The sequence below is a fragment of the Lasioglossum baleicum genome, chromosome 15, assembly GCF_051020765.1.
Source record: "Lasioglossum baleicum chromosome 15, iyLasBale1, whole genome shotgun sequence".
Classification (NCBI taxonomy): Eukaryota; Metazoa; Arthropoda; class Insecta; order Hymenoptera; family Halictidae; genus Lasioglossum; species Lasioglossum baleicum.
In genome coordinates, this window is record NC_134943.1 from 2,175,410 (window position 1) to 2,196,675 (window position 21,266).

Below are 21,266 nucleotides of genomic sequence, written 5' to 3' on the forward strand. Positions count from 1 at the left end.
GTTTCCGCTCGCGTTCGCTGACGTAATAACGATTTCGCGTTCGCTAATTGCGTTATCAAATTGATCGGTTTCGACGTATCGCACGTGGAAAAAGATTCGGGGAACAATGCCTTGATTGACACTGGACTGGCATAAACCCTTTGTACAACACCACTTCATTCTTTGCCGTGCCTTTATGTTTCGGGAAAGAGGACTTGAACGTTCGCGATAACTCGGTGAAAACTGATAGAGTTCGAATCATATCGTCCGGAATGAGATTCTGTGAGTGACACGCGATAGAAGAGCTCCACGAAAACTGTCGAGTTCTAAAAAAAAAACACCGAATTCACGGTGATGCTCGAAAGTAATTGAAAAGCGTATCGAACTGATAACGTAGGCATGTCGTTTGAATCATCCCTGTCAACGAGAAAGAAACGCCTGACAATTAGATTTGGATCTTTACGTGTCCTATCCGGCGTGTCTCGTGAAATCTAGTACGATTTCAACGGTCGATTCTGCAGTGGATCCAAAAAGTATTTAAAGAAGCTTGTTTTATTCGTGATCATTTTCAATGGATTCTAATTGTGGAAAACAATAACAGTAACAAACTGTGGCTATCGGATTGCATTTTGTACAATCAAGTCGTCTCTTACCTCGATTGGTAATTATTCCTTCGATTGGCTGCGATCTGCAACAATGCCTATCGGCTAATTACGTTCGATTAGGCTCGCTATAGTGCATGCTCCCTCGACAGTCTAATCCTCTGCTGCGGTTGATCTTGCTTCGAGAGTCTTGTCCGTGATACGGGATATAAACGCAATGCGGAATTATGGCAACACGAGTCTTCTCAACTTTTATGCCATCGTAATGCATTCGCACATTGAGAAGTCCACGATGACTAGTTTACTGATGTTCGTTTACTGTTTCTTGTCGTGTTTTGAACGACAAGTGAAAATTCTTTCGGTGACTTTTCGCGAAGTCTCTTCTCATGAAACATGTACTGCTTATGGTTATACAAACAGCGGCAATACATGCAGGTTTTCACGTAGTTCTGAATATGATATCTTCCAGATGGCGGCTTTCATTCGCGATACACATTCGTAATCGATTTTTGAAGCTCTGCATCACCCGGCGGGTTATTTGCGGCGGTATTGCTGCAATTTCTTGGCGTATAGTAGCCTTCGAATCATCAGTGGTCCTTGGTCGATGTTTGTAGACTTCAGCTTTCCAATCGAAGAGAAGAGACGTGAAAATGAGCATCGAAGTACTGACCATCGAATGTCACTATGTGATAAGTAGACTGCGGAACTCGATGCAAAATGAAAATTTGTGCACCAGTTCCTAGATATGGGAGTCCAATAAAAATTGAATATAGTATACTGAATATAGTATACCGATACCCTTAAATTCTTTTAACCTTTTTACTGTTTTAAGTTTCGCCCAATCGTTTCTGTCATGAATACATAAAATCCGCAGTCTGGGAACATAGCTAACAATAAATGCTGTTACGAGCGGTCATAAAATTACGATAAGAAACAACCGACCAATTGTTGAACAGGTCATTCGGAAAAAGTGAGTTCCCTTTACAAAGTCACATTCGAATGACTGTGGAAAGGAAGTTCGGGTTTGTAAAATTAAAAAAGAAGTTTTACACTCCGTTTTATAACCTCAGGAAGAAGTCTATAAAAAAAGTTTCAGGATGTAAACCAGAAGACTTTATGGTCGGTGAACTTGTCTTAATGTGTGCTACGATATCACATAATAAAAAATTAATGTTGTTAAACGGAAGAACTTCGAGAGAGAAAAAGTATCCTGTGTGCATTTCATTAACGTAGAAGTTGAACCTGTTGGATCCATTGCAGGAAACTCTACAAAATGGCGCTACAATTGATTAATTGAAGAGATCGTCGCCAGGTTAGACGATTGATATCTTGGTGACAGCTTCAAACTTCACGGAGAAGATGGATTTATCTGCTTAGTCGGTATCATGGTCAAATCATCTTCATAGCTATGATAAATTCTATACCCCGGGGGTAGATCTCCTCGGGGAGATTGGCTGATAAACATCGTCCAAACTGCTTCGCTACCATTTTGTGGAGATGGTACAACCTCTGAAAGGACATTAGTGCAAATGTGAGAAGATCCTAATCACAACTCTTGGCAGGATTACTAGTGAGATACAGAATTCGTGAAATCGTTTAACACCCTTTAAATCAGAATAACTTTTGGGAATGAAAAGGTTTCATTTTCACTATTTTTCGGTTGTAGCTCGTTGCAATATTACCAAATTTCAATGGAATATAATGGAATGAAACGAATTACACGTTTTCTACTGCCAAAACAAAGAAACTGAATGAATTTTCACCCTGAGGATTGTATGAAGTTTTGATAAAACGTCAATCAAAACTCACAAGTTTTTATTTATTTATTATTGCTTTAAACCAAGTGGTTGTAGTTATTTAGGTTATCATCTTGTGTACGCAGTTGCTTGGTTTTCAACGTCTACAGCTTTGCATATTCGTGTAATCCAATCTGTCTAGATCTGTTATGGATGTGTACATATTCGCGAGATCAGATTTTTCGACCAGTCCGCGAACTGCGAATGCGTTTACGAGACAGGATTTCGGTGTTCAACGATTTCAATCGCGTCTAAATTTACCGAGCAAAGAGTTTGCATTAAATTTTGTGTTAGAAACGAAATTAACTACTCTGAAGCTATCGAAATGTTGCAGGAAGCCTTCGAGAATGCGTGTTTGTATAGATCGCTTGTGTTTGAGTAGTGCAAGATGTTGGACGCGGCCGGAAAGAGCACGCGAAAGTCGGTCGATATTCGAGATTCGAACGATCAATAAACAATGCTAGTTGGCTACCGTGTAACGTTTGCGAAATCGAATCCGGGAAAAACTGTTGAATTTATGCAAAATAAACACTCGAACTATGCTCAACGGCAGCTCGCACTTCGGTGCAAAGAGCTCGATAAAATCTTCGCACTAAAACATTTCGTGTTTCTTACAATAACATTAATTATAATACTAAAAGTTCCCTTACTTACTTTTACTTCACAGTGAAAAATTGATTTTCACTTTGCGATTACTATTGTTCGTCACAGTAATATTATACCGTGTAGGTATAACTCACAGAATCTCATTCGTGTGGCATTGATTAATATTGTCCTCGGAAAGCAGCATGTCTGGAAATTATTACAACTGTCTATGATTGATTAACATTAATGTTAATTTTGTAATAATATTTTGAAAGGGATCGAACAAACTGTAAACTAAGATCAAATAATTATAATCTTTAGGCAATGGTAGAAGGAATAGCTCGGTCAGACCAGCAAAGTCTCGCAGAGCGAGCAATGCTCGTAGAAAGGACTCTGTTCGTCCTGTAAAGGACGAAGTAAAAGAGGTGCGAGGAAGTGCGGAAGATGCCGAGACTTTGGAACAAGCAAGACGACATCGCCGAATCACGATGATCATCCTGGGAACGTTTATTTTTCTTCTGGTTGCATCGATTCTTGCAGTGGTGGTTACGTTAACGCAAAGTACTTTTCTGAGACCCCCTGCAGGGTCTAAGGAACTTGCTGAACATCGAGCGCCACGTAATTAATCGTTTCAACATAGTAGTTCTAACTAAATACTTACAAATACAATTTGAATCACACAAAATATTAACCGATATCAAGAAGTAGGTACACCCATTTTTAAAAAGTTATACCTCGGATTATATCGTCCGAATGAGTTGTTTAACGAAAGAGACAGATCATTACGAATTACTGTGTATAACAGATAAATATTTGTTATGCAGCGGTTTTAGCACATACATTTCAGAGATACCATCGATAATACTTATTAATTGAATCATGAAGTGTGTATGTATTGCCCATTTGTCACCTCCTATATTCTGCTGCACGGACTTCTGAGTGCTTCATGTGCTCGCAAGCTATCCGAAAGGGAAAGTACTATTTTTTGGTTTCGTGCCTTAACGTTGAACATAAGACAATACTAATCCAACTATAAAACTTTTTCGTTTTCATAATTTTCATTAATCAAACTTTTACCAATATATTCGTGACGAGAGTTTATATTGAATCGTCAATTGAACAAGTAAATATGTTCTGAATTATATCATGTTTGGTCTCGTTTTAATTTTTAATCAGAAAAATTCACAAACATGTTGGCACTGTTTGGAAGTATCGTATGGAATTTTGTTGTGTTACGACTATTTAAAACGAGAGGAATGCTATTCCTGTTGCATAAATATAAATTTGTTTTTCGTGTAACACAGTTGTGGCTAAATGAGTTTATGATGAAAGTGTTCAGCTATTTTACTTCCCTTTCTGATGGCTGTAATGAGAATGAAAAGGTGATTGAAACGGGGAGAAGAAAAGGAAAAGAGCGTTTCGTCCTGGCTCTGCTAATGGATTCATCAGTAAGGGTACCTACCAGACCCTGCCTTAGTTAGGCGTGAGAATACCGGACGCTCGGTTAAGAAAGGTATATACAGGATGTTCAACTGCAGATGATTATGTGCCTGTGATAACGAAAGTGGTATAAGAAAATTCTAAAAAAAATTCCATTTACCGCCCATTTCGTTTTGTATCGATTTGCATTGCAATAATGCTGGACCATTTTAGCAAACGAGTTGGAAATTGAACTTTTCAGTTGAAATATTCGTTGTGTCGTTAATAGAATTTCAATTAAAATAATAATGATACCGTAATATCTATTACCATTTATAGTATTGGAATATTAATAAAATAAGAAAATTAGAAGAAAGGATGTTACAAATATATTAGAACTGTGTAGGGGCAAATTAACAATGAAAAATCTCTAATATTATATTTACAAAATAGACACTTTACTTTAACCAAATAGCATTAAGTTTTATAATTAATGGCTACAATTGCATCATTTCATATTAATATATCATTATGAATTATGAATGCAGGTATTTCATTTTAATTTAACATTCTTTTAAAAGTATTATAAAAGTAAGTTATATAAAAATTTTGGTAATTTTATTCAAAAGAAATAGAATCGAAAATATATTAATTTTTCCACAATTTTGTCATTGATCGATACAGACTGATACATCCAGATTCACATCTTCACGAGTGCCTCATAATCACGTTCTATCGACACTGCGTAATTTGATAACAAGCAGATGTATTGCTAATCCTATTTCGGTACTCGATTAATGCGATAACATGATACTTTAGGAGTTAGCACTAGAATAAGTACCTCATTGAATCGAATCTACAGTAGCAATGTTTATTACGATTATCACTCTCATATGGATCACTCTAACGTTATTTTTAAAACAACTAATCAGTGTTTCTTTTGTTTGACGATCACAAAAAATGTTTTCCCGTTTACCAGATTATTCGGTAGACGTGAAATATTATCAAATTCTGCGGATCATGAAAACATATGCGTTGTCAAGTAGTCTCTGTTGACACGTGCCATAGTTATTTATCATAAACGTTAGCTGAAAGGCAAACGATGATCCTTTAGGTTTGTGTTAAGATAATGTTTTTTCCTTTTTAATAGAAAATATTGGTCTCTTCTAAAAAATGATTGCCCAAAGGCTGTAATCCCTTTGTGGCATTATTGATTAAAGCAAAAAGTATCGATTTTATGTGTGGTCTAACACAATCCTCTTACTAACAATAAGAAGAAACAGCCTTGCCTTCCCGGCCTCGTAGCCACACACTCTACGAATAATGCTGCAATGTTTTAAGCAACACAACTTCAAAACTACTCAACGTTCCTAACTTTCTCTCGTTATTCTCCTGAAATATCCACGTGACAATCGATAACTTGGATGACTTAACGTGATCACCACCTGACGACAGTTGCGCTTAGCCCTATATATCATCCCCTTGTGCTACCGTACGCGTTTTAAGTGCCTATCATAAATCCTTCCAAACCTGAAGAACACCTCCCCATCAGTCTTCAACTTCACTTAACATACGTTCTGTTTTCGACGTGCTGCTGTCGAAAACCGACCTGGTTAATGACTGCTCGTTTAGTATTACCGGAATAGCTACCTATTTCAACTTTAACTCTTAAGCCTTATGTGAGTACCCGAGAACTACTCTCAATTTCTTTTTTTAAACTTCTTTAATATTCCTTTTAATATGCTAACATCTTTTAATAGTGAGTTGTAAAATTGTTGTAGATTTTAATTTTATTGGATGCAATATTGAAATATTGGCTACTGACTTGAGGATTAAGAGAGTGGTCTCATTCGAATTGTGGGATAAACAATTTTTAAATTTGAAACAATTTAAAAAACCCGTAACAAAGTTTTTGAACTAAAAATTTCTTAAAATATTGAATACAATTATTACTTTCCTGTCCGCGATAATTCGTAATACAATTTTGTTGACTTCAAACGCAGGCAACTTGTCACCGTAAAAAGGCAGTTGTATTTTAAACAACTCATTTAAGGCTGACGGAATAAAGTATAACTTTTTAAAAAAGCGATTCATATCTGCCTAATTGTATAAGAACATTTATAGTTACGTACTTATAGTTAAACTGGAAGGATCAACCTAAAATAGCATTTTTGTGTAGACTACTTATAATAATCGACAAATAACTTTTTACTCTCACAAAAAGTTCAGATGTCACTGTTCAGATATTAAACAATAGATACGTTTGTTTTAAGAATATTGAGCAATAGATGAATTCGTATTGATCTGTTGTTACCATATGATAATTTAAAAGATTAAATTATTTCGTATTTCATTCTCCTTTTGTTGCGTTTAAGTGTTGGTTAAGCGAACTATTTATTGTCCATTATTTACTGTTTCGAAACCATTCGTTGTATTTATCAGAAACTGTTTCCATGACTTCAGAAACAAAATCAAAGTGAAACGAGGTTTCGAAGGTACACTGTTACTAAAGTACTTCATGAAAGCTTCTCCTCCGGTTTCATATAATGTTCTTCTTTTTAGTTTTCTGGAGAATTATGGTGCACGCTTCCAAGTGCCTCTCAAACGTTGTTCTTAACTTCGTTTAGTTTTAATTTGAAGTTGATGTTGCTGAAATACTTTTTCTCTTCAGCTCGAACGAAAGCATACCTACCTTCAATTTTTGACGCGAGGCAACAGTTTTCTAAAAACTTGCTTCCACAAAATTATGAAAAAAGGAAAATTGTTTATATGTCACTATCTTCAAATACACCTGATGATTGTCGTAGGTGTTTAATACATTTTTAGTTAGACTATTAGGATAGTCTCAACAATTTAATTATACAGGATGTTCCAAAAATGTTGTTCTTACTTAAACGAGGGGATTGCTGAGGTCGTCGTTTGAAGTAACTTTTTCCTTCGCAAAAATGTTCTCCGCGGCTTTGTTAAGAAGTTATTAGTGAAAAACACGAACCAATCAAGAAGTCGTAGCCGTGCTCTAATTGGCCCATATTTTTCGTTAATAACTCCATAACAAAGCCGCGGAGAACATGTTCGCAAAGAAAAAAGTTACTTCAAATCACGTTTTAAGGAAGTATAACATTTTTAGGACACCCTGTATAGAGAACACTTCGGATTTCGGTCTTTCACAAACAAAACTGATCGATACTGGAGAATCTTTTAGATTAGATTTGATTAATTTACATTCATCAATCCAAGAGATTAATTTCTTGTATCGAAACATAATTTATTTGTCGGACTTACAATTTTGTGGAAATATTTCTAGTTTCATCAAATCATCTAGTTTCTTCAAACTAATGTAATACATCTACTTTTGTGTGAGAGGATTTTAATGTCGATAATAATTTCACATAATCACCCGATTTTGAAAGATGGATGAAAAAGATGTAAATACTGTACTTTTATTAGACAGAATGAATAATGTCTGTCAATTTATTTCCTCAATCAACACATTATTATTTCATTGTACTCAATGAATCAACTGAATGCTGTCTGTCGCTATGATTGCTTCCTAAATGCTTGATTGGGGAATTAATATTTCAAACGGTTTTTTTCCGGAAATACACGATAATAAATAATGTTAATAACACCTATAACTTCTTTTTCGTTTCTCGTTCAAAACCGGGGGATCAGTCTATCGATCCATCGTACTTAAGAAATTAAGTTAGAGTGGCATTTAACAGTAATTAATTTAACTAGCAGAAATGAATTTTCTTCGGTAAAGACTTTATTAGATCAGTAATAAAGTCAGTTTCATATATTTTATCACAGTTCTTGTTTTCAGACCTCGATTCATCAGGATTATTAATTTACGTTTCTAATAACACTGACCAAAGTCAATTTGATACGTATACTTTTAATGCACATATTTCTGCTATCATTCTACTATTCATTCTCCAACTTGTATGAACTTCTAACTCACTTGTAACGTTTAGAAAACACCACACAGAACATTTTGGAAAGGTAAAAATGTCTGTACAATCAACAGTAAAAAATTTTTAAAGAAGAACTTGAAGTTGGTTCGATGAATTGATGATTATATAATGTATTTAAACTTTAAAGGTATCAATACGGGATCACGGATGCCGGTTAGACAGTTTAATGTTCACAGTCCAGAGCCTGCTGTCAGTTCACTGTAGTTTTTAGACATCAGAACAAGGCGGTCTGAAGTACAACACCGTACCATTTTGACAGAATTTTTCGGTAATTCCCATAGCAACCTGTTCGGCTGACCTTGTAGTCCATTTTTGAAGGTCATCCAACCTTACACTCGGATTAAGAATTCCTTAAGTGGTACCAAATGAAATAGCAAAGTCAAATAGAAAATATAGATTTATTTTCAAATAGAATATACTTAATGTAAAACCAAATACAATATTTAGTATAGGCTTTGCGCATAGAGGACCTCAATTTAAAGAAATCGAATTTGAAAATTTGCCGCATACCATTACTATTCCAGATTTGTTATCACGATCATTCTATGTATTGCTATTTTTTCAGTAATTTCGGTATTTTAAGGTGAAATAGAGCCCAATTTTTTTATTCAAGCAATGAACTTTAATGAATAAGATTTTTCGCTTTTGTTCGTTGATCATTTGCCAAAAAGATTAAATAAGAAAATATTTTATTGATTAAAGTTCATCGCTTGTGAATAAAGAAATTCGGTTTTATTTCACCTTAAAATACCGATATTACTTTCTTGCCAATCCAATAAATAGAATACAGACACGGTAATCAGTTGTAATCTAAAACACACGTTCCTGACGAATTTTCAAATTCTATTTTCTCAGGCATACCGCTTTTATATTTCATGTACGATTCTTCATCAAATCATTTTTGGCTGCGACATGATTTTTGAAACACCGATCATTGCACACTTGTGTACATACACAACGTATCCTTTTATGAACGTAGTCCTTTCAAACGGGCAACTATGTCCTTTTACATACACAACTATAAACATTCATCATATTCGATTCTATTTCCTGTAGGCAAGAGTCATAATGTTTAAAAAAATTCATCCTGTTCATCTATTTACTTTGGGACACACAAACGCCTTCTTTCAAGTAGCAATATATTTTATCCTTTACTATTAATGTCCTTTAATTACGTGTTTTCTAGCAAGACGAAAAATATTTTCCTATTTTTAGACGAAAAATAGTGGATCCAAAAAGCATTTGAATACTAAATTTTCGATTCTTGAAAAATTGTCAATATTTAAACCTAGATTCATTTTTGAAACTCGAAGCCTCTACTTTTGCAACCCATCATTCATTTTCTTCCAACAAATGTAGGATATCATATTTTTCATGATAAAGCAAGTGGGAAACTAAAAACACATTTTTCTATGGGTTTTCCATTCACTAGATCATGCAAAAATATATATGTTAGACAAGAAATATCGATTATGAAAATAGAGGTTTCAAGATTTAAAACGGGTTTAGGTTTGCTACTGTACAATATTTATTTACAAAATTATAACCCTTTGAATTACCCAAAATGTATAGTTCAAATATTTTTAGGATCCACTGCAGAAGTATGCCAGTATTAACGTATACTTATGTTTTCAGTGCGCAAGGAAAACGAGGAACTGTTGAATTCTCTCAACAGGGACTACTCGGCCGAAAACACAACGGTACCTCCGTAAGAAATTCGTTCCGAGGGAAAAATCGCTTGTTTTGATGCACATTCGGACGAAAGTTTAGCCCGAAGAAGGAAGAGGAAACGAAGTGAATTTGGAACAGGAACCGCAAATGGGAGAGGACAATGGCAACCTCATTCCGGAGCGCCAAAATTGACGGTCGCTTTTCGAGAACGGCGTTGAACTTTTCCTACGACAGTAGAGTTACGATTGTATTTGGGACGTTTTAGATACAGCCACAGAGATACCGAGTTTCATTTGTTCGTATTAGTGCTGTGTATACGGTCAATTTGTCGATTTCGCCATTAATACGGACCTCTAATTAGATCTACAAGGTAGAATCGATTCTGCGACTTTGTCTCTTTCGTTTAGAAAGGACGTGTATAAGTTCATTTTTCGGATCGCATAGTCGGAAGTACATTTTTGCGAGAAATCATGCAAAGAATACGAAACTATGCGTGTTAAATTCGTGTCGCTTTGGTCAGCTCGTTATTAATGTTATTACGACGAGTTAAAGATTGTACGAAATTTGTTACGACGAAGTCAAAAACAATATAATATTTCATCGCGTGTTCCTTTGATACACGAACGTTTTGCTCGACGTAAGAACTCGGTTTAATTTTTCACAAAATACTCGGTCGTTCAGAAAGTTCTGCGGATTTTCTGTTTAAAATAATTCGTGCATCTTGTCCAATTTTTTGAATCGGTTACTTTGCCTTCCTCCAACTGTTTTGCAAGCTCATTGGCAGCAGTGTCGCCAGATGAGCGGAGGGAGCACGAAGTGAGGGGAAAGAGTTACCCTCTCTCTGCGAGTACCGGACTCGCGTCACGTGACGGGAAGGTAGAGTGGGGACACGAGTCTTGATCTGTCGACATTGGTTGGCACGGTCTCTCTTGCAGAAAAGTAATAATTCGTTTCGCAGAAGTAACTATTTGGCTGTTTTCAACTTATGAGTCTTCCTCATAATGTGTTTCTTATCAGATAAATCAAAATCTCCTTCTTTAATCGATTTGTACCAATGTTCACGTGTCTCTGCAGTTATAATATTGTCATCGTAAGCTTCCCAATCAATTGTTTTAGACGATTGTTTTAAAAATTGTTTAAGAATTGTTTTAAAGTCTCTCTGCATTGAAGTCTACCTTTTGAATACCTAATTTGTAAAAAACAATTGATAGCCTTCGATGAACAATCCACAGAGTTTTCTAAACGATTTAATATTAGTCTACGAATCGACCGAAAGCAAGTAGTTGAAGGGTACGAGTGAAATTCCGAACGAATTTCTGTTGGAAGGAAGATCGAAATGTTAATATTTTTGCAACAAAGTCTTCTCTTCTCATTCCATACGAATGCAAAAAATTGTTACGAAAGTTATTCCATTGGAGCTGCTGAAAAAGACAATTTTAAGAAAGAGAGGGTGAGGGAATAGTGTTTGTTGAGGATGATGAAGTTTACGGAGTCGTTTAGTTATTAAAATCATGTGAAACGGTTTTTGGAACTTGTATTTTCGTTCCCGATACCAGTGTTACTCTCAAGTGAGATTATGATGTCTGATTAATTTCACTCGCGTCAACTTGGACACGTAACGCCGATATAATTTATTATACTTCGCGAAAGTCTTCCACTTTAAGACATAATCCATGTACTCGAGTGTTACGAGGGAGATATTAGGTTGGTGCAAAAATAATCGCCGTTTTCGTTCTCAGTTTTGAAAGCTGTATATTTTAGACGGAGTTATGTTTGCTTAACGTTACTGTTAAAAGGTCGGACATTTCATATGCAACAACCTACTATACGAATGTAATAAGCAGACTGCGGATCTTTGTTCAAATAACAATTTTTTACCTGAATTGCAGGAAACTGGATTGAAACAGAAATATTTTCTTTTTCAATATGGTAACTAGGTTGAAAATACAGCAGCATCTTTAAATTCTCATTTTTGTTATAAATGTATAAAATCCGCGATCTAGTAATAAGATAGGACGTTGTTTCAGAAAAACCACTAAAGTACAAACTGATGAATATTATTTTTGCACCAGCCTAATACATTGTTTTGTCTATTGTTTATTCGTAAGGAGATGTTCGTATGATTTCAGCTGTTGTTACACGATCACGCATGAAACCTTGTAAACGAACTGTATATTTAGCATCGAGCATTGATCCTTAGAGGAGTAGACGGTATAATTGCTGTTGTCGGTTGTTTATAAAATATAAACTGTCTCGAGTTAGGTGAAACGGCGTCTGTTGTAAAATTACGTTATCGTAGCACGGGACAAGGAAGAGCGAGCATTATTTACATGTAAGATTTTGTACAGTAAGAAGAGTAGCAGTGCGATTAAAAAATTCTTTTTTGTTACATTCTAGCATACGTATCTTCCAGTAACTAATTGAACGTGGAAGCAATAGTCTTTTTTTCAACGGAGTTCATTTCACAGTGAAATGTAATTAATCCTTTGATCGTCCATCCCCTTTGAGCTATACAAATAGCACTCGTAAATAAACGCGTCGACGACTTGTTTCGAGGAATGTTGTTTAATGTACTGTGTAAAGAATATGAAGTAGGACTTCCATTATCCGAATACAATACTTCTTTCTACTAGACTGTGTGTGTGCGTGTGTGTGCGTGTATCCTTATTCGAAGAGCGACGAATGAATGTTTCCTTATTTTGAAACGTACACATGTGCCTCTGCGAAAAAGGCTTGGATGCTTAAACAAATTTTTTAGAAGATATGATTTTGTTTAGATTGGCCTAAAATATATTGAATCCTGATGCGATGCTTGAAATACTTTGATGTTTTTCCATGGCGTAATTTCCTCATACGCAAAATTTCAAAATATAGTTACTGAATTCCAAAATCATTCGGAACATTTTTCATCGAACTGAAACGTACTATACAATTTTTAAATTGACAAGTTATTTTAACAAGTTGTAATTTTTACTGGGGTACCATATAAAACTTTAACAGTTTTTGAATAATTATGCAATGCGTGCCTCAGGTTGTAAATATGAAACACAAGTATCATCTGTTTTATTCATACTTACGCCAGCATGTGTCTACAATTAATGAATAAATAAATTAAACTAATTTGCGAGTTGAATAATTATTTACGAAATGGTAATATTAATTCAGTTAGACTTCGATTTGGATTCAACTTCATAAATTAAATTGAAAATATATTGGGGAACTTAATGAAATAATGACAACGTAATCGTTTATATTCAACACATCTTATCAAAAATTCTCTTATTCAAAAGAAGGAAATGATTTCTGGTATCTGGAATGCGTTTTAATTCTCTAATGCGTAAATATTAATTCATAACTGCGTCAATATCAGAACTGCGCTTCAATCAGAATGATTTTCACTGCATCTCATTCAGGATTAATATAAAATAACTTCCCTCTCCACTTTTAGATTGGAAATTAGTCAAACTAACATCCAAACGTTATCTAAAAAATGTTGACACTTTATAATACTATGCATGATGTTTGCGTTATTACTAAACCTCGTATCCTCATAAATGAAAAAGAGAAAAAAGTTCTACTGCATCTGTAATATGTTCTTAAAATTAAATAAATTTTTATGAAATAAGCGAGACTTCCAAAACGAATGTAGTAATCTCACAAGTGATACAGAGCCAGGAATGATATAAATAATATAAATCTTTCCTGCTATGGTCATTTAGTAGTTTTATTGGCAAAGCTACAGAAACTAAAAATGTTGACAAGAAATAATGTAAACACCATGTATATGCTACAGTTTTTGAGACTTCGCTTTTTAGTGACCATCTCGAAGTGATTACCATCGATTTAGCTGAAACACGATAGAAAATTAGAATATTGAAAAATATTAGACGTGTTTTTCTATCGGCAATCGTCTATTGAAAAGATGGAAGTGACTCTCTCTATCTTTCCTTTCTAAACAATTCTTATAATTAGGTAAATTACCCTATTTTAATATGTGTTAGATGTTCATTTTCCACACATGTTTTAAATAAAGGATTTCTCGAAAAGTTTAGTTAAACGATTACGTCGTTTGAAAGTTCACATTCTTACAGCTTCAATCTTTTTGTACAGTTTTGCAATTTCCTGTTCGATCGAATAGGTTTCCCACTCGAAATTTTGAGAGCTGTTTTCGCCCCTTCAGTATGGACGATTGCCAATAAAGGGGATACGTGACTAATAATTTTCAGTGCTCCATCTCTGTGGAGTTTTTAAATTGCCACTTGTGGATGGTCCCTGGTAAGTAGTTTAGCATGAATAATTTTCAATAGACGAGACGATTGAATAATTACTGAACCGATGGATGGAAGAGAACCGATGGAGGATGTGCTTGACCTAAAACAATAAAATAACTTTTGCCTTAGGTTGATAAAAGTCTATCTTTTCTAGAATTAAAAATATACCGAATAAGATCACAATTGAAGGTTCGCTCAATTCCAAAATGTCGAACGTGAACATTTATTATTTCCGACTGCGTATGGAACGATTCGTCTTGCTTGTATACGAAGCAAATAAAATATTTCTTGGTAATGCAACATTCGCTAATGAGATTTTGACAGGTATTACCTAAAGAGAGTAAATATTATAATGTGCAACTTATATTGTATAAGGTTAGCCAGATATCGAAGGTATTATAAGGAGATATATGAGCGAATAGAAATAAATAATATTTGTTAGAATAAAAATTGATATAAAGTTTGTAATATCGGAGGGAATTATTGACACGCACCGCTCGGCGTTCATAATGTATACTAAAACAGTATTAGTCATAGTAGTGATCACAGTATGATGAATAAATCATTTTATCCATCGATGCTCAAGCAGTTTCTATCTCGTCAATTCTTGTCTTTTGCGCCGAATTATCAATTATGCTAATACTCTATTCCTCTATTACTCTGAAGACAGCCGTCCTTATGAGATGTCACCCTTGTTTTATAAAACCATGAACTTCTGTCACAAAGCTTTTTCCAACGAGAAACCATATTTAGAGGAGTTTCTTTAAAAAGAATTCGAGAATCGAACGGTTTTCGATTTAAGTGTATCCCAAAATTGCATTTCTTTTATTTGTTTAATCTCCTACGTAAATGATACAGATTGTGCTAAGTAGACTGCGGATCTTTATACAATATAAAAATGATCTACACATATCTGTTCTAAGAAATAAGAGTCAAATATTCATAATTTTTTAAATAATTTCAGTGAGGTAAAAATAATATAATAATCTGTTTACTATTTTTAATGTCACATATTCGTTTTTGGTCGTCTATACATAAACAGTCAAATAGAAAAAAATTTCATTGTGTATTGAACAGTTTCAATATCATGAGCATAATTTTTCTAGTCATTTTACTATTTTAAATTTCATCTACACATTTTTGTCATAAATGCACAAAGTCCGCAGTCTATCACTGATGTGTACGCTCTCGCTAAAAGAAAGCATTTATATTCAACTTTGAACACAGTTTAACAATCAGAAATTTCAGTTTTTCATTCCCGATATAAAATCTTATAACTAATCTCTGAATATCGGCCTTTTTCAAGGTTGTTGCTTTTCGTCGAGATCGAAGAAGCTTCTACTGAGCAGACAGTTTGTACAATTAACGGAGACCTACCCTTAAAAATTGCACAAAGCGTTTACAATGGCTAACTTGGAGGAATTTGGGAAGCTTTTGTAACGTATCTGCGTCGCACAATCCACCGTCGCCCCTTGCACGACGAGTTGTCTTAAGGTATCTTGTAAAACTAAATTTACATCCCAAAACAGAACTTTGTTAACAAAATGAAGATTTTATCGTTTCTTCTTTGAATACTCGAGAAACTTGTTGCACTCGCTTAAAACGAATGATAAAATAAATATAATGCAGTTAATAAGGCAAGTTGTTGACGTATACGTGGTTTGATAAAGAAAATCTGAACCTGAAAATGCGACTTAAACCTTCAAATATTTTAATTAACAGTAGATTTACGGAACACTAAAAGAGTGACTATTTTACATTACCTGATACAAATATCAAGAATATTATGATATATGCCAAAAAAATAAAATTTATTCGGTAATTCCTCATAAATACATTTTTATAATCTCAATAATTGTAAATTAAAAAATGTTGAATCCGCCATTTTGATGGCTTTGTAATTCTAGTGTTAAAATAAGCTTCGTTTGAACGAATACATCGATTCCTATGTCTCACCACTGTTACATGCATATCTCGGAATCTAGTTATTTAATATATGTGTAAATTGCGGATTTTATGCATTTATGACAAAATTTCAAACAGGAATGACATTAGAAAAATTAAAGAACACTGTCTTCTTATACCTTACTAAAATTATTGAGAGAAGAAGTCTATTAAACTCCTGTTGCTCGTAATGGATGTAGAAAATTTTTATTTTGCATAAAGATCTGCAGTCTATTAATATATACCAATATATTTTGCTTTCATGAGTCAATATTGTAAAAATTCATTCGATCAGTCTCTTTCACGTCGAGAAATAGGAAAGAACATAGGGGACCATATCCGATGGGTAGATTACAGCATTTGAGTGATACGATGTTTACGTACCAACTGTTCAACAAGTTCAGAATAATAGATAGGGGTGTTATTGTTCTGAAAGTTTCAGTCACCTGATTGATAAGCTTGACGTTCGATCAAACAATGACTTCCGATGCGAAACTGCGAGTACACGGGAGGCTTAAATGGTGGTACAGTTCGAAAACGTGCCATGTTGTACAACAGGTTCAGATATTTTTTATAAAACCACGTATATTTATAGGTACGTAAACAGTATAGTCACAAAGGTGTATTGTTAACACCATTTCCCATTGTACATTCTCCATGAAATCTTACCGTTCACTTTTTTCACTTACAAGAATTATCCGGTATTTTGCAAGTGTGCAGAAACACTTTTCTTTTCTAACATGACATGCAGTGAAATTATATTGGTGGACGCACAAGTAATCTTTTTTTAGCAAATAATTACAAAGTCTTTTATTGAAAATATTTGAAGAACTGAATAAAACTTGTTCGAATAATTCAATTAAAACTCTAGTAACACAACACAGTTTATCGTAATAAAAGATTTAAATATATTTTCTAACGTCGTCCTACATTGTTTCCTCCAAACTTTAACATCCAGCACATTAATTGTCTCATTCTTCAATTATATATTTCATCCAAATTTATATACAGTAAATCCTCTATAAACGCAAAAGCCTCGGGGGGATCGTTTGCATTTATCGTAGACGAGACATTATTTTTTTGAACTTCTCTCCGCGTCTCGTTCATTGTCAATTAAACCACTAAATACAGTTGAAATTATATCGTGTTTGGTCTCATTTTAATTAGAAAAATGCCAGAAATATATTCGTGAAAGTTTCATAAAGAAATAAGTAATAATAAAAAAGATTTAATATTGGTGTTACATTGTGAGGACACACGGGCCTTTGAACTGTACCGACGACTGCGACTCTCCGCGTCGCATTGGTAGTGGTTCACACCGATATACCCGAGCCGAGATCAAATTACTACAGTGGAGGGGATATTTTTTTTTGCGTTTATCGTGTACAGCCTTTTTGCGTTTATAGAGGATTTACTGTATTTTTTTTTAAACCCATAGTCAACGTATGCTTATCATAACTCCTTGAATTGCAAGTATTAGGTTGTCCCAAAAGTTCCTTCCGGAATGTGTTCCTTTAATGTCGCTAAATAAATACAAACAATACGATAATGTTTATGTTAATATTTTTTAGTACTTCTTAATATGAATTTGCATTATGTGCATGCATCGAAAACCAACTTTTCGGACAACCTAATATTTATTTAGCAATATTAAAGGATCACATTCCGGAAGAAACTTTTGGGACAACCTAATACTTGTGCGTTCAATCAGTTTTGCAAACATGTTATTAAAGACAGTACTTCAGACACACATTTCGTGTTACCTACAGCGCAAGCACGGGCAACTCTCCTTACTCCTGGGTCCTCCCCACCAAACTCCTATGGAGTGTAGGAAAAGGGTGCGGGAGATCAGGTACCCTCACAGTCACGCGAGGCAAAACATGATAGGGGCAACATGAAATGGTTGATAGTGAACCGATACACAGGTAGAGAGTGGGGGAAGTTGCCCGGGCCTGACCTATAGTACAGTGTTTGGTCAGATAAACAGCTGGGACAATATCAACATAAACCGAATCACAGGAAAGAAAATATGAAACTCGCATGATTCAATATTGCATTTCAACGGTTCGTTCGGAAAACACAGAAGGATACATGGAGCTTAGGTAACACGAAGTATGTCACGAATGCTGTCAGCATCCTTTCGAAAGGAAAACCTTATTTCGTATGCTACGTAACTCCGCTTAATAAGAACGGTGAGCATAAACGATTCGGATGTACCTAAGTACTACCAATCCTCTTAAAGCACTCTGAACGGTCTCGGCCGAAGAAAAGCGCGGAAAAATGATTTGGCCTAACGCGAGAAGTCTTTTCTACTTGAGCTATCTTCCGGCGAGTGAATCCGCATGTGGGAGCAAGAGATAATACGCCCCTGGTTCAGCATGTGTTCCCAAAGCTGCTGTATGGATTAACATGTGTTCAATACAGTGACGTAGCAACCCTATTCGTGAGGAGAACGTCCATCTTGTCAAATTTTTCTGGAATTAAACGACATCCATTTCCATAAGAAAACTTTGCACATCAACTGGTTTCGTTTATTATTAGACTGCGGATCTTTATGGAACAGAAATTCTTTCTTTAATAATTTTAGCATGATATAAACGATGCATGGATTAAATTCTTTTAATCCTTTTACTGTTTGAATGTTTATCTGATTCTTGTCATAAATACACGAAATCCGCAGTCTATTCATTACCACTCAATTCAGAAGACAAATTGTATCCTGGTATTAATATACATTTCATTAAACTCTTATATCTGAAGTACATCTAAACAGGAATAATTAAAAGAATTATTAAATCTTTTCTTTTTGCATCATCAATAGTTTATTCATTAGAACTCTATGAATAACGGCTGATTTTTGAATACAGAAGAGAGTATTAGACGAGAATTTTCTAGCGAGCACTGATTAATTTAGCAAGGTAGTGAATAAAGATTAACACGTTCAACGCGGAGCTACTTTTATTAATTTTATTGTTAATTTATTAATTGTTAGCCGTATTTTTGTTTAATCCATGTAAAGAAGCGTAAGCATAGTTCTCCTCGGGGACGAACATAGCGTTTAACGTGTTAAGTTCAACAGGAACATTGAATAGCGAATCCAGGATCATGATTTGCTTCTCCTTTAAATCTTGTTCTGACAACAAAATTATGCTGTCAAGTGAGAGCGATAATAGTTGCTGAGAAAAACCGATGTAGCGAAAAATTGTAATGATTCTTCATGATCTGTTCCTACGTTACCGGAAACTTTATGGGAGGATGGAGCCATGAATCGTTGCAACGTTGTAACGATTAATGGTGATAGAACCTTTAGATTGACTATTGACTCGAGGACAATGCGAGTGTGCCAAAATGAAAAGAAGAATACCTGTTGTGTTGAGATGTTAATTGCGAGCAGCTGTCTCCTTCGACAATCGAAGTGTGCTGCTACTCTAATTGCACACGTGTTTTCTGTGTGATAAATAGACTGCGGATTTTTATGCAACAGTTTCCTGCGCCCCTTTCCAAGGTACAGGAGTATCTTTTTGTCTTTAATAAATTTAGTAGGTTGAAAATAATGCATGGACACTGATCAATTCTTTTGATCTTTCGATTGTCTTACATTGAAGTTTTCAATTTTGTCGTAAATACATAAAATCTGCAGTCTAGTAATGAGAGACGCCGCGGAAGCGTGATTACGTGGATGTATCGGTTGCAGTGTCGCCAGATGAGAGGAGGGAGCAAGAATTAAGGGAAAGGAGTTGCTCTCTCTCTACCAGTACTGGTCACGTGACCGTGTCGCTGCGGAAGCGTGGAAAATAACGTCGTAGAAGGGGAAGGTAGAGTGGGGACACTGATCTGGCGACACTGATCGGTTGGGATGTATCGTGAGTGATATTGTTGCAGAGTAAATAAACTTAACGAGGAAACAATAAAGCTAGAAGTGTCTACAGAATTTTTTAATTGCGAGGTGATTAATTTTCACGCTGTTTCTCTTGTCTCCCTTGCGTCTTCCTTTCGGCATAGAGAATTTAACGAAGAACAACGTAAAGAGAAAACGATTTTCTCATTGTTTGTTTAGAGTTACAGAGGATATTAGCTTTTTTTATATAAATATTCTCCTAAGCCAAGATAGAATCAGTTTCGCATTTGAAGATTCGCACTAGAAGACACAGATGTAATCAATATATTTAGGAAGTAATCGAACGACGTCAGGTTGTAAAGATTATGATAACCTCGCAATTATTGTTTTTTTACAATTATAATAAATAAAATGTAGGACACTAACTATTATACGCTTACGCAGCACGTTACACGTTCGCTAATCAAATGTCGATCTGAGAACGAGTTCGAAGTCGTAGTAATAAATAAATGAACCGTGTGAGTGAATTCGTACGTGACACATGCATACATTCACCATTCTTTTATGGGAGTATATGTATACACCAAAAAAACAATGGAAAATTTCTCTACATATATATTTTTGTCAAGAATTTTTCATTCAACCATTTATTGAACTATTAGGCAGTTTGTTGATAGAATTAATTTTGTATCATTTATTTATTCATTTCTACTGATTTATACTAAAAGAGATATGTATCTATTATAATAATTTTTTAGGAAAGTAGAGAAGGTAATTTTATTTACAGCTGGAACGATTGCTAATACAAGACATTGTTTATGTTCTTTTGAGTGTATACATATATCACCGATTACGAATCTCGACCCCGGATGCAGTTAAGTATTTAATATAGGGCGTAAAAACAAAAGATTTTACCGCCATAAATCATAATAACTATCTCAACTACAAAATATGTATCATACAACGTTGCAAGATGTTAATGAATGAGATATTAAGATTTATGTTTATATATTGTAATAACATTTATGTATAATGGGTATTATATATAATGCAAAAAATATACATGCTAGTTGTCCATAGTTGCATTTTCATTTTCACTTGATCATTCTTTATGGAAATCGTACAAATGCACACTTCAACAAAGTATAGTCTGATAATTATATCAGACGGATAACAATATCAATAAC

At 34.7% G+C, this 21,266-nt stretch overlaps 2 protein-coding genes across 2 annotated transcripts in view; both read left to right on the forward strand.

The window, feature by feature from the left end:
- LOC143216410 (uncharacterized) overlaps positions 1–8,622 on the forward strand; it is a 47,158-nt gene extending 38,536 nt beyond the window's left edge. Inside the window, exon 3 of the mRNA XM_076439427.1 lies at positions 3,284–8,622. Coding sequence (XP_076295542.1) covers positions 3,284–3,588 — 305 coding nt within the window. The 3' untranslated portion in view covers positions 3,589–8,622. The remainder of the gene's footprint in view (positions 1–3,283) is intronic.
- LOC143216409 (uncharacterized) overlaps positions 1–21,158 on the forward strand; it is a 78,815-nt gene extending 57,657 nt beyond the window's left edge. The window contains exon 4 of the mRNA XM_076439424.1: positions 9,991–21,158. Within this exon, the coding sequence (XP_076295539.1) occupies positions 9,991–10,067 (77 nt within the window). The 3' untranslated portion in view covers positions 10,068–21,158. The remainder of the gene's footprint in view (positions 1–9,990) is intronic.
- The last annotated feature ends 108 nt before the right edge of the window (positions 21,159–21,266 follow it).